At 39.2% G+C, this 14,383-nt stretch overlaps 1 protein-coding gene across 2 annotated transcripts in view; it reads left to right on the top strand.

Annotated features, from left to right (window-relative positions):
• ptch1 (patched 1) overlaps positions 1-11,318 on the top strand; it is an 81,949-nt gene extending 70,631 nt beyond the window's left edge. The window contains exons 19-24 of one of the 2 annotated variants that reach the window (XM_038281486.1): positions 760-897; positions 2,592-2,734; positions 5,415-5,514; positions 6,839-7,198; positions 7,274-7,838; positions 8,868-11,318. In XM_038281486.1, coding sequence (XP_038137414.1) covers positions 760-897; positions 2,592-2,734; positions 5,415-5,514; positions 6,839-7,198; positions 7,274-7,837 — 1,305 coding nt within the window. In that variant the 3' untranslated portion in view covers position 7,838; positions 8,868-11,318. Of the gene's footprint in view, positions 1-759; positions 898-2,591; positions 2,735-4,983; positions 5,020-5,414; positions 5,515-6,838; positions 7,199-7,273; positions 7,839-8,867 lie in introns of those variants that run through there. The other variant, XM_038281487.1, reaches the window with a different exon arrangement.
• Positions 11,319-14,383: the final 3,065 nt, after the last annotated feature.

Genomic DNA, 14,383 nt, shown 5'->3' with positions numbered 1-14,383 from the left:
TTCTCATGGAAATACAATTTAGATTGTACCGCAGCCATGAAGAAAAAAAAAAAATAAAACCTTTAGGGCACAAATTTACACAGCTACATTCCCTGCCCACACTAGGCCTCTTCAAAAGATTTAGGCCCCATGTAACCTGACACCTGTCAGCTGATAATGGTATTTACTCTCGACTCCCCTCCTGTCCTCCATTGCCTGGGAAAACCTGCACACATTTTACCCACGTGTAGAGTTGCTGTTCATAATATTTACACAATTCATATTTTCATGTTGTGTTGCCTTTAAGAGTCAACGTTTAGACTCTTAAAGGCACCTATGTTCCCACACAGTTGATTGAGTTATTTACTAAGCATCCGTCCATTCATAGTCCATTCTAAATTTAAAGCTTGCGCCTGCAGAAGAAAAAACTGCCATAAATTCAGTTAACCGTTAGGTGTAAACGTCAAAAAATGTTAAATAAGAGCTCTGTTGAGGATTGACTGTTATAATAATATTTTATCCACCCTATATTTAGTACTGTGACTCTGTTTTTTATGTGTACATGCAATAAGTGATATCATCTTAGCATCTTTATTATTATTACCTGTGCATGTTACTTTTGTCACAAAAACAATTTTGAGTTTGGTATAAGTAAATTAAGGAAACATGATTAGAACTTAGGCAAAACTTGGAACTTTTTATCCTTTTAACCCTGTTTTGAATGTCTCCAGTAAGTAAAGCCACCTAAATGTCTAATGCAAAGTTAATTTCCATCCCCAGGTGCTTGTTCTCTCTCTCATGACTGTGGAGCTTTTTGGCTTCATGGGACTAATGGCAATCAAGCTGAGTGCGGTCCCTGTCGTTATTCTCATCGCCTCAGTGGGTATTGGAGTGGAGTTTACCGTCCATGTGGCTCTGGTAAGGCCTATAAGAACTTACCCTTTTCATCTCTTATTCTAAAAGTAATTTCTGTTTTTTTGTTTTTGAATTTTGAATTTAAGATGATGACATTTTCTAATACTGGAGATAACTTAGCAGAAGGTTTTCCAAGCTGTTCTTTTTATATAATAACTATGTAGTGTTTTATTATTATTATTTTAAGTTTATTTGAGCAGGAAAAGGAAATGAAACAATGTTGAATTTAGCAGAAACTCTTGTCTTAATTTGTCAGCCCCGTCTCTGATTAGGCTTTTGACGGATAACCTTTAAAAACAGTAACATAAATGCACAATTGAGATTGAGGCAATGAACTGATACATATCTCATGCAAGTTTTTTAAAATCAGGAATTTCTTCTATATTTGGATTGATACATTAAACCATTTTCTCCACCTCCTGGGACATCAAAATGACCCTCAATAATTTTGCCATGATCACCTAAACTGACATTATGTTTGTCAATTTATGAAAGTTGAATGTTCTGGCAGAGGGTATAGACTAAAAATCTCTCGAAAAGCTTTAATATTTGTCTTATCAGCTCTCAGAACATTTTCCCCAAATGCTTGCAGATCATCAGATTTTTTTGGCAAATGTTAGATGGATATTTTTTCTTTTTGAGCATCAAGGATTAAGGCCTCACTCCTCTGTTCCACTGAATGTAGAAGAGGTGCAGAAGCACCATGGTATGGCTGTGCCTGGCTTCTGCATCTGATCACAGCAACTCCGGTAACTCAGAGTTGTTCTACACGGTGCACGACAGTGTGTTTCTGAAGCGTCCCAGATGTGGCGGCACTCGCCGCTTCTCCAAAATCTGTTCCATTTTTGCCACCTGCCGCACCAGATCCACATTAGTGTTGAGGTGAGCGGCTCGATTAGGCAGGAAGTAGTTTTGTCGAATTTACAATTAAAAGACTACATTTGAAAACTTTTTATCACATTATCTGGACCTATAGTTATATAATAAATTGTGTAAATATTCTATTCATATTGATCAACAGCCAGAATAAATAAGAGCATTGAATTGGATCTAGCTTGGTGTGAAGGATTGCCTTTGAGTCAATGAATTGATGCAGTCAGCCTGTTTTCCTTAGATAGAAAACTTTGAGCCAGTCTGACTGTATGATCTGGTTGAATTGTCTCTGTAAAGTGCCTTGAGAAGACATGTGTTGCGAATTGGCAATATATAAATCAACTGCATTGAAAAAATAACTAAAAGAAAAGCTAATATTTGAACTCACATATAACAGATCCAAATAAAACAAGATGCAGTGATGAGGTAAAGTGCAGGCCCACAAGACACTTGTACTGGCAAAAAATACTTCAATTGTCAATTCTTCTATTTAACGCCTACAAGTAAATTACTATGGCACCAGGATGCTGAAACACTGGTGAACTTGGCAGTAGGTACCGCCAGATTCAATGGAACTGGGGGGTAGGGCTCATCATTGAATTTTGATTATCTAGAAACACCTGCGAAGATTCGTCACTGTTTTATGTTTAATACATTTTTTGACAATTGCAAAATTTGTGTTAATAGTCAAAAAAACATTTAATCTAAAGACAAATACTTCATAGCAATAATTGTCAAAACCTAATGTTTCAAGTGATTTTACCTCCCCAAGTTAATGACCCTGCCTGAAAAAAAGAGCCATGAAGTGTTTGTCTTTATTTTAGGCATTCCTGACAGCCATAGGGGATCGTCACAAACGGGCAGTCTTGGCTCTGGAGCACATGTTCGCCCCGGTGCTGGATGGCGCCTTCTCCACGTTACTGGGCGTCTTGATGCTGGCAGGCTCCGAGTTTGACTTCATCGTCAGGTAGGTGTGAAAACAAAGCTTTGTCGTAGGATTGCACTTAAAGGTTATCGTATGGCAGGTCTCTGGTGTCCATAGTTTGTTAAGACCATGTCTAAACCTGTGTGTTGAAGGAATGTACCTGAGACACCATTCATGCATGAAAGCCTCTCTTTTTTTGTCCTCCTCCATCATTTTTTGTTTGAAACCCGTATCTCCACCGCATGCTCTTGTTTCTACAGATTTTTTCCCAACTAAGGATAAATTTATGAATAAGGATCCACCTAAAGCTTCACAAAAAAATGTTTTCTTCTCCACTCATACTAATATCCTCTCTTTCCCTCTTATTGTGTTAACCTTTTCTTAATCATTGTCTGCAACACCTACAAGTTAAAGAGAAAACCATTACAAGATGGATTTTAAAATTAGAGGAAAAGAGGAAGATGCTTTGTCAAGGAAATAATACTATGGTGATAAGAACAACTCAGAGTTTGTGTTTTTTTATAATAAGACCGTGGGGATGGGGTAGGGCATTGAAATTAATTCTGTGCATTCTCAATGGACACAATGGACTCTGCGTTTCGCTCTATAATTTTGTTGACCTGTTCCTTTAAGAACTGGGAGCAGTGAACTCCATCTGATCTGCAATTACACAAACTTTGCTCATGTATGTACATGCCAACAATTATACACAGTTCCCTACATATAGACACACATACACACCATTATGCTCCCTGACCCTGTAATCATCGGGGTCAATGATGGCACGCCTGCACGTCCACACATACACACTAATTCCAGAGGCCAACAGAGCTTCGCTCCTCACCTCCAGTACTGTGCTACGCTTTGGTTTCTGCCTCCGTCTGGGGCCTCCATTTAAAGGGCCTGCTGTTGTCAGAGCAAACAAAGCAGCGCTCCAAGACGGAGCAATCACAACAAGGCCCTGCTCATATTTTTCTGCTTGTGCTGAAAGATATTGTTCCTTGAATTTCTCCATCAGCCCTGTGAATGCGTACCCTATAAACAACACAGCAGGACTCTCTGTCCAATATCTTGTCTGCACGCATGCATATGTAAAGTAAATGTGATTCCAGCTGAGCTTTTGACAGTGCTGGTGATTGATTGAAAGGAATTACTGTAATATGTTATAAAGTAAAAGATGGATGCTTTGAAACTGTAAATATCTATTTGTGTGATTTACCTAAAAAAAAATCAAAATGAATGTAGGTTGAGCCTAGGTATGATTTAATACCTTAATCCTGGCTCTAGGAACATTTTGAGGCTGTGCAGTAAAGTGGTTAAAAATTGAGAATTGTACCCTCCTCCTTATTTTAGAGCGAGCGAAAAAGTTGACAAAAAGAATGTCTAAACTACACACATTTTACCCAGTTCCAATGCAGGCCAACAGAAACTTGATTACTTGATAATTATGGAAAGTATTTTTAATGCCAAACACCTTTCTTTGTTCCTTGACATATATTCAGAATATAACCTATATTGTAAATACAGGCAGGACTTATCTCACTCTAAATTCCTAATGATTACTGGTACAAATATAGTAAAACAGTATAATCTGCATAGAACACAAAACATAATGGAACCAATGTAACCTGGCCTTACTCAAAAGACCAAATTGCACAGATGGGTTAGTGGTTATTGGGTTTTTTGTAAGCCTCCTTTGACGTTGCTAGCAAAAAAGAGAGCTCTTTCTGATGTAGGAGGCTTGTTTTGAGCAAGGGCAAGGTTTAGAGCAGATGGTGTGGGGTCTTACCTGATACATAAGGATTTAATTGGACTGAGGGGATTGTGAAATGGCCGGGAATTTCACAGGAGCTTAGCTGGAAGAAGGAGAGTGAAGAAGATGGAGTGAAAAATAAAAAGAGAGGGAGAGGCCAGGAAGGGTGGTGCTCTCAGGGTTCCCTTCTCTTCATCCTAGACTAAATTGTTTAAATTCTATACCCTTCACTTCATTTGTTTGCCACTCTCTCTTATTTTAAAACCAGAGAGGAAAGAGAGGCCCCTGTCCTTTTGTGCCCCCACCCCATTTTATACCCCAGTGTCCTCCCTCTTCAACCTCCTTTACCCCCTCCGTTCGCATTCCTCACTGCTTTGTTTTTCCCATGTTTGCTTATATGCCACACACCCAAGAGAGATTGCCCTCACCCCAATAAACCCCCACTCCTTCCTTTCCCCCCCTTTATTCCTGTGCTTTTGAATTAACCAGTTCTAGCTAATTATGCTACCCCTTTCTTTTTTCTCTATGGCTTTTTAAGATTAACCCTCTTTGGCAGGACTTAGACTCACACAAGGTACCTTTCTTTTTTTGCGGTGCATGCCTCAGCTATCTGTGGGGGGTTTGTACATTGGTGTTTTGTTTGGGGAGTGGCTGGTGTCTTTGTGAAAGTAATATTTTGGGCATGTGTGGTGATTGAACCTGCGTTTATCTCTCTTACGTGTAAACACCTGAGGACTTTGCACGTTTTTTCTTTGTTCCCCTACATTATTAGTCTCTGTTTCTTGGAGCAAACCTATTCTGATACTTTTTTGGCAGCGTTATGCACTTTGATTAATGTTTGTCTTATTGTATTTATAAAAAATATTTTAGGCAGCAAATTAAATGTTTTGTTTTTTGTTTTTCTTTACATTAGAGAAAGGTTAATATTTAAATTTGCCTTTTTTGACCCTTTTTTGTTTTGTATTGCAGGTATTTTTTTGCAGTGTTAGCCATCCTGACAGTTCTTGGAGTACTGAATGGATTGGTCCTTCTACCAGTATTACTTTCATACTTTGGACCTTATCCAGAGGTATGATGTACTAAATTTAAGCCTCTATCAGAATTTCAACCAAATGATGTCTGTATTCCTTTAAAGGAGGAAGACATCTAGCTTCAAAAACTGGATCAAAAACTATAGTTTCATGAGAACTTGCGATTAAGGCATTTTCAGTCAGCTTTTTTTTTTTTTGTTAAAAAAAAAATACACTCTATTTCCAAAATTATTTAGTTACCCATCAAAGTCATTAGCTTAATTTGTTCCAATTAATTCCCTAGTGACAGATATTTAAAATCCTAATATTTTTTTTAAATAAAGGCAACCAAATGTGGTACCATGATAGAGGCCACCAGTCATGTAAAGCCATTGTTCCCGGATACCCCCATATAATCTGTTAGTGGTGTCATCAATGCATTATGTTATGCATTGATGACACCATGGCATAACATCATGAGATCGAGATTTACAGCAACACGATGTAGCTAAATCTCTCAGGGGAGCTCTTTAATGAATGCTACAGTCAAGCCTTACATCTCAGGGTACAGTGAAGAAAGTTACCAGCAGTGGTGTTAAAGCACTCAACCTCTGGATTCTAACGGAGTAGAGACATGCTCTTTGGATGAACAAGTCATGAAGTTTAATGATTTACAAAGAGATTATTTAACAGGACCAATATTCCTGAGTTGGCCTAAGCCTTTAAGTCCCAGTAAAAGTAACTTGTAACATTTGGAATAACAACACTTTTCGGCAAGTTGTAAACAATGTTATGTTTAGGTGGCGCTGAAGGTCATAACTGATATTAAAGGTAGAAATGAAACATATATTAGTTTTATCCATAAGAGTCTCTGCTCATTTGTCAACTTAGGGACTTTGTGTCAGTCCTACCATCCTGACAGTCTTACCAAAACAAGTTAGTTTAGTCCTCTTAAGTTCAGTCGTTCCTTTACCATACCAGTGTTTCCATTACAATTTTAGCATCATTGGTGTCTAAATGGCTAGCCTCGCCCCCTGTATTCTCAAGTGTCAAGGGCTTCTTTGTCTAATGTAACTTAGTGCTGTCAGTTAATTTGGTTTATTTAGTGTTAAGAACTCTCCTCCTTATCTTAGGCTCAAAATGACAGTTTATGATTTCCCTTCACCAGAAAAAGTCTATTATCACTAATGATATGATGCATTGTGGGACATATATATGTAAATTGGAGACCTTTTTTAAACAAGGTACTTTTAAAAATCAACTAAAACCTTATTATACTTAATTCTTTATTGTTCAGGACAACTGTGGTTTTAGTAATAGAAATTGACTAAATGCTGTCCAGAAACTGATTGCTCCATTCCTTTCCATCCTCTCTTTGGGTAGGTTTCACCAGCTGATGGCAGTAGTCGGTTACCTACCCCCTGCCCAGAGGCCCCTCCTCGAGTGGTCCATTTCTCGGTCCGTCCTCACCAGACTTCTGGACCAGCCACAAACTCTGGTGCTGCCACAGACTCATCAGATTCAGAGTACAGCTCTAATGCCACAGTGTCTGGAATAAGCCAAGAGGTGCAGAACTACAACCGCTGCACGCACAGTGGACAAACTCAAAGAGAGGAGCAGCACTATGACCACTGGACCAGCAGGGGTAGAGTGGCCCGGACAGAGGAGGAGAGGAGAACGGGGTCAGGACAACGGCCTTCACCCAGACAGCAGCCTGACCCCCCTGCCTATAATATGCCTTCAGTAAGGAATAGCTACAGCTTTTCTCTGGATCTGTTTGATTTTTGAAATGAGTATCTAATTGTTTTTTTATTACAGTTTGTTCCCTCTCAGGGTTGTGATTCTGGGCTCCAACATGGCATTACTCAGCGAAACTGCAGCAGGGACCCAAGGGGCCAGCAGCACTGGCAGGCCTCGCCCCCGGCCCACCCGCGCATGGACGCTTTTGAAACTGCTACTGAGGCTGGGGGCCATCATGGCTCTCGCAGCTACAGAGAACACTCAGCTGGCCACAGTAGCTACTCTTACCACAACTCGCAGCCTCATCATCACCAACAACATCATCACCATCTCCCGCACCAACACGTCAACAACGCTACTTTTTGTCAGCCCATCACCACGGTGACGGCATCAGCATCAGTCACTGTAGCCGTTCACCCTGCCCCATTCTCTGCCCAAGGTCCAGTTTCCTCCTTCCCAGAGTACACTGCAACAGACAGTTACTGCCCATCAGGTCCAAAGGAGCCAGAGCCAGCTTTCCAAGACCCCCATGTGCCTCTGTACTCCCACACAGGGACTAGAGAGGCCAAGGTGGAGGCCGTGGAGCTCCAGGACTTGGAATTAGAGGCAGCTGAGAGGAACTGTGGTAGACGAGCTAGCTGAGGTGAGACTCGGGCTCCTTCTGAAGGCCCATTGGCTTATTGGTTTCATATTTACAACTAATTTAATTTCAGGTGCAGCATAACATAGTAATACTGGAAATGCATACAGAAATTGACAATTAAATGGAATCAGTAGGAATCCATTTAGTCAACACACCATGCCTCAATACTACTAAGGGGTTGTTTCCACAACCTTTAGTGTAGAAGTGTTGCTGAAGGAAAACTCAAAGCAATAATGTAAGAACCAAAAAATATATTATGTTATCAAATGAAAGTATTTCATGGGCAACATTGTGAAAAAGTCAATCAAAACCAAGCCAATCCAATTTAAGTAAAAAATGTTGACGTTTCTGGAGAATGCACCCAGATGTTGCAACTTTTTGTAATGCCTCCTATGATTATTATGGTAAACACTAATAACAGCTAAAATTTTAACTTCTGTAAAAAAAAAAAAAAATTTTTTTGTTTTTTTAACCTAGGGAAATGCTATGATGATCAGCGTATCACTTAATGTTACTTTAATTGGAAACAAGGTAGTTATCTGTTCATAGATCCCTTACCTGAATGCTAATTCTGGAAAGGTTATTAAGTGTATTTTATTTTTAAAACTAGTAAATACCAAAACAATCTACAAAACAGCAATAATAATAAATGAATAAAAGCAAAAAAGTACCAGACAAAAAAAAAATGGCAGTTTAAAAGTCAGAAAGTTGACACGCATCACTGTGGTAGAATGCCTAAAAATACTAAAAGACCTAAATACATTGCACCTTGTTTGTGCAGGCTTCAAAACTCTCCAAGTTAAGATTAAAGTGACAAAATCTGAAAATGCATGTTGTTACATTAAATCTTTGACTTGGAGTCTTTCACTGTTTGAACAAAAACTCAGATTTTCTGTGTTTGAGCAGTTTATCCCTAGTTGGGAGGTATATCGTAAAATAACCCGATTTGGGTCACCTTCTCTGTGCATTTCCAATTCTAACAATTCACCTTCATAATCTTACAGTATATTGTTAATGTTTTTTTCTCAGATCCAGAGAAGTTAAGCACTTTGGCCAAAGATGGACTCCCCTGTCTTACTAAGCAGCTGACCCAGCTTGGCACAGCCCCACCTCTGACCCCGTGTAGCGTGAAAGCTTGCCAGTGTGGCCATAATGGTGCTCAATGTTACTGTAACACAGTGGACTATTGTTTTAGATATTTCTATCTATATTTAAAAGATGTATACATATGTACATATAAACAAATAGTAAGTATAATTTTCAGGAGCTATAAAACTCCTGCTTGTTTATAGACTGGAGCTGTTTTTGTACATTTTGTAAGTGTGTGTGTGTGCTCTGATTACTGTTCACTTATCTGTGGATCTGTGCCAATAGGAAGCTCAATGTAGGACAAACATACCTGTCAGCATTCACAGTTGCTGCTCAGATTTTATTTTTATTTTAATACTGATGTACATTTTAACACTATGCAAATCTCTCTTCAAACAGAGCAAGTGATCTGTCTAGTTATATGAATGTGTGCGCGTATGAGTGTTGGGTTGTGTCATGTCAAACGGCTCCATTTTACCAGATACATCCTCAGATTCAAACTAACATTTATGCTCATTTAAAACATGAGGGAAACTGTTAGAATCATCCGACAAAGCTATGATACATCTGTCTTTGTGTTTTTAAACATTGTATAAAGGTACGCTTGTAAAACTATAAAAAAAAAATAATTTTATCACAAACCTGTGGTAGATATGAAAGAATTACTGTTTTAACGCAACACGCTATGCGTGCTATTTAAAATCATTTGGTATGAAGACATCTGAAGTTTTATTTTTTTGTTGTTTTTTTTTTTGTCTTTGTTTTATTTTTATTTACAGCCTTGAAACCTGTTTCTGCACTCAGCTTTGTATCACTGTCTGTTAGGCTGGTTGTATTTTACTGTAAGAGGTTTTTATGATTTTGAAAAACCCTGGCAGGCTCAAACAGGTTCTGAGCAGTCTCAGAACCCACCTCAGAAATTAACTTTTACCTTTTACGGGGACCTTACTGTTACTGGTTCTGGAACAGGGTCAAAAAAAAAAACGACAGGAAAAAAAAAGAACGGTGCTACCTCTGCACCTTATAAAGCGGCTTGGTGTTGTGGATAAGCTAAAGATCAGACCGTATACTGTATGACCCGATTCAAAATGGCACTTGACTGTTTCATTCACAGGAATATATCTCGCTTGAAGTACAGTAGCTCTTTCTGGCCATCCAATAAGCTAGACCATGCAGCCTGCAAAAGGCTATGACCAATAAGGCCTCATATCTTGCTTTATGTGTGTTGTGCTATTAGTTTTTGTCATCACACCATGCCTCTGCCTACATCTGAGCCCCTCCCCCTTTTTTTAATTTAATTAGATTTTTTACTGACAGTAAAAAAAAAAGACAACTGGTCCTAGTTTGGCCACAGCTGTCCCCACTGACCTCAGCTCTTAAAAATCCACCGCATAAGCCCATGGCACTAATTGGACATCTCCTTTCAGCTGCTAAATTGCACAAGCCTGAACCTTATGGGTGGGTTGGTGGGGAGGGGACATGTTGGGTCAGTTTTGTGTACCCCACCGGCCCCTCTCTTCACCAGCTATGACCAGTTTATGCCTGCAGGTGTCAGTTCCAGCAGGCCTACCTGTAACCTTTGGTCTCCATCTACAACAATATTTTCTTACACTTTCAAAAACTTGCAGGTCTTTTTTCTTCCTATTCAAGCTATGGTGGTTCTAAAAGCTCTACACACCCTGTTAAAATGACTGTTTTTTCATATCTAGAAAAATAGATTTCCGCACAACATATCCTTTGAAAATGTCCTCATAATGTGGCATACATTCTAAACATTTAAGCTTAACAACAAACTAATATGCATGTAGGTTAAAAAGCACAGTGCAATACCCTTCCTGGTTAAAACTATGCTAACTATTTTTTTATTATCCAGTACTCTTTGGCAGGAACTTTTTCGCATCCGCCTATCTTTACCTAGCCATTGTTGTGCATGTAGCACATATCACATCACACAAGTATTTTTCTCCTTTCTGATAATCCCGGAGATTTTTTTTTTTTTTTGTCATTCTGATCTCTGGCAAGCCAATTCAAATACACTTAATTTCATTTCAAAAAATTTAAATATGTGGTCGGATGAAAAAAAGAAATAGATTCGATTCAATCCTCATCTTTCTAGCAGGTTGAGGGCCAAAATTGGCCTCTTTAGAATTTGGAAGGTTATCTACCTTGGTTTACAAAAAAAAACAACAAAGAAAACCCCTCAAAAATCTAACCCAGGAACATGATGCCTCCACCACCAGAATTTAGCCAGACAGGCTACTCTTTTTTTTTTAGGCTGTGGATTTTTTTTTTTTAATACACTTCTCCTGAATTTTGCTTTGAGACTTTGGAAATATTTCTATACTTTGTAACCTCTCTGCAAACCAGCTTTAGCTATAGGAGGCAGATGAGGAAAAAAAAAATCCTTGGATTGCTTAAATGTAATGTGTGTGTGTGCATGTACACTACACACACACACACACACATCTCTTACGTCACAAAAGAACAAACATTTCAACAGGGTTGATAACAATTTCGAGAGCCACTGTACGTCAGCTGCTTGCCTGAAATAGGTTACTTTCTTTCGCTGTTTTTGGTTTTGTTTGTGTGTTTTATTTTTATTTTTTTCTCCCATTTGTCACATTGGCAGCAGTGGAGAGAATCATAGCTGGCAACTATTTTATTCATTTCTCTGTTTGTACTTTGTTGTGTTCAATTTCAATATTTATATTTTTGTAATATAAAAATCTGTCGTTTTTAATGTTAAAATGCCAGTGGATAACAAAATGCAGGGATTTTCATGTTTATTGAAAAAAAAAACACTATTACAGTAATGTTTTTTACATAAATGGAGTTGATCTGTATAAAGTGCTTACTAATGTTAAATAGGAAGAAAGAGTATATAACATTGTTTTGTTTTGTACACAACAGATCTCATCATAGCTCTTAGAGGATTTTAAAAGGAAAAAAAAATCAGACTTTTTCAGACTGCCATTTTCTGGGGTTATGGTTGGCGTGGATTTATGCTGTTTTCAGTTACAAAGATAAATGTATGCCATATAATTTATTTATATGAAAATTTATTTTTGTAGTGTACATAGTAGTTGTCAAGGTATTTGACAGAAGTATATTTCTAAAGAGTTTATATGTAATGTTATACCCTAAGAAAGGACGACAAAAAAAAGAAAAAAAGCCTTAAGGTGCACACTTTCATTGCTGACTGTTGTGTGAGACAACATGGCCGCCTCCCCTTCAGTATTATGTTCCCATTCTTGGAGAGAGACGGCTATGGGTTTATCAGAAGCTAGCCATGAAAGGAGGAATTTTGTACTAGCTCTATAAACATTAATGTTCAAACACTGATAGAATTCTAACAAATGAAAATATAACTTATTTGTCTTTTTTGTTCATAACTTTAATAAATGGAAATTTAAAAAGAATGCTCTGGTTTATTGACCCCCTTTTCCTATCTCTATCCTCTAACTTGACATCTGGTCTCCTGGCCTACAGCCCACCCAGCTCCGCCCCTGCAGCTCCCTCCTCCACTCCCTATTCCCGTATGATTTTGATTGACAGCTTTATAGACTGCAAGGAAATTGGTTGTAGTTACAATACAGCTGGCCTGTTCAGAGTAATGAAAAAGGGCATGTGGTCCTGAGCTCACTGCACCGATGGAGCAGCAAGGAGGGCTTTGTCAGCTGCTTGGGTGGCAAAAAAGTGATTTTGAGAAGCTGAATTATAAGCAAGCATCATGATTAAGACACAAATGTGCATTAGTTTGTAAAACATTGCTTTCATTAAGAACAAGGTAGTAGACAGGCAATTATCTTTTAAAGCCTGTCTGCTGTCTTTGAAACGGCCACATGTGTTTGCAGACCTCAGCGCTGGGATGTTTTGGATCATGTATTGAACTTGTCTAACAAGACTGGACTTTTTTATGCTGTGGTTTCATGAGAGCCAGGAGCAAAGGTGGAAGTCAAATACAGAGTTGGTCATGCAGCAAGATACAAATACAGATGGCTGTGAATAATACGGAGGAGAAAAGTTGATTACCGGTAACTGCCTTATTCCAATACCTGAAGAGTCTTGAGTATTTTGTTGTATGTAAAACCACAGACTTCAATGTATTTTTTGGGGTATTATGTAATACAATAACTCAAACTGGTGCATTTTTGTGAAAATGATTGTGATTGTGAAATGTCCCTCCAGCGTGTCTTGGGCCTTCCACAAGGCCTCCTCCCAATAGGACATGCCTGGAACACCTCCTGAGGGAGGCGATCAGCAGGCATCCGGAGCAGATGCCTGAGCTACCTCAGCTGGCTCCTTTCGACGTGTTGTACTGTAGCAATGAATCTATCCCAAGCTTCTCCTGGGTAACTAAGCTCCTCACCCGATCTCGAATGGGGCACCCAGCTACCCTACGAAGGAAACTAATTTCGACCACTTGTATTTGCAATCTTGTCCTTTCATTCATTACCCAAATCTCATGACCATAGGTGAGGTTGGCAATGTAGATCAATCAGTAAATCGAGAGCTTTGCCCCCCATCTCAGCTACCTCTTCACCATGACAGTCCGATACAGTGACCGCATCACTGTCTATGCCGCACCAATCCAACTATTTATCTCACACTCCATCTGTCCCTCACTTGTGAGCAAGACCCCGAGATACTTGAACTCCTCCACTTAAGACAAGGACTCTCCACTGACCTGAAGAGAGGAGTCCACCTTTGTCCGGTGGAGAAACATGGCCTCGGATTTGGAGGTGATGATCCTCATCCCATCCCCAAAAGTCCTGGTTTGATGAGGCCAACTGGACAACATCAAATTCAAACAGCAGAGATGACAGAGGGCAGCCCACTCATTGGGCTCATGATCTAAGCAATTCCCTGTAGCTCTGGCAGTATGTTAAGTGTCATTGTCCACCTAAAAGGTAAACCTTGAAGTTTTTGGAAACCTGCAAGCGCATTTTTCAGAGATTGCCATATATTTAGCTGTATCCCATTAACTCTGACTGGCCTCCATGTCCCATTCCCACAGCAGGATTATGCCACCACCGTATTTTGCCATCCAGAATTGTGTGTTCAAGGTAATATGCACAAAAAGTGTTTCTGTGGAGACCAGTTACAGAGTTTTAGCTGAACTTTTTTGAGCCCCTTCCTCCACAAGTTTTCTGGGTCTTGTCTAAGACTACTGTAGGTTGACTACTTCCAGTTTTCTTTATGCAAAGATTTTTTCATCTTTTCTCTCCTAAAGACCAGATCTAAGGAGTGCACAACAGCTCTAGATCTCTCCTGTTACAACGGGCCTCTTGGTTGCTTCTCTGAGTATTGCTCTCCTTGCCTGACTCTTAAGTTTAGGTTGGTCTTGTCTTGAAGGGTTTGTGACTGTGTAATGTGTTGAACAGTAGTGTGTGAAGTTTCAAAGCTCAGAATTTTAAAATAATTATTAAATATCCTCAATGCTTCATCCATGGCCT

Source organism: Cyprinodon tularosa, unplaced genomic scaffold (assembly GCF_016077235.1).
Source record: "Cyprinodon tularosa strain WSP-4 unplaced genomic scaffold, ASM1607723v1 ctg171, whole genome shotgun sequence".
NCBI classification, from domain to species: domain Eukaryota; kingdom Metazoa; phylum Chordata; class Actinopteri; order Cyprinodontiformes; family Cyprinodontidae; genus Cyprinodon; species Cyprinodon tularosa.
Note: the sequence above shows the minus strand (reverse complement) of the source record. Positions and strands in the feature narration are given on the sequence as shown.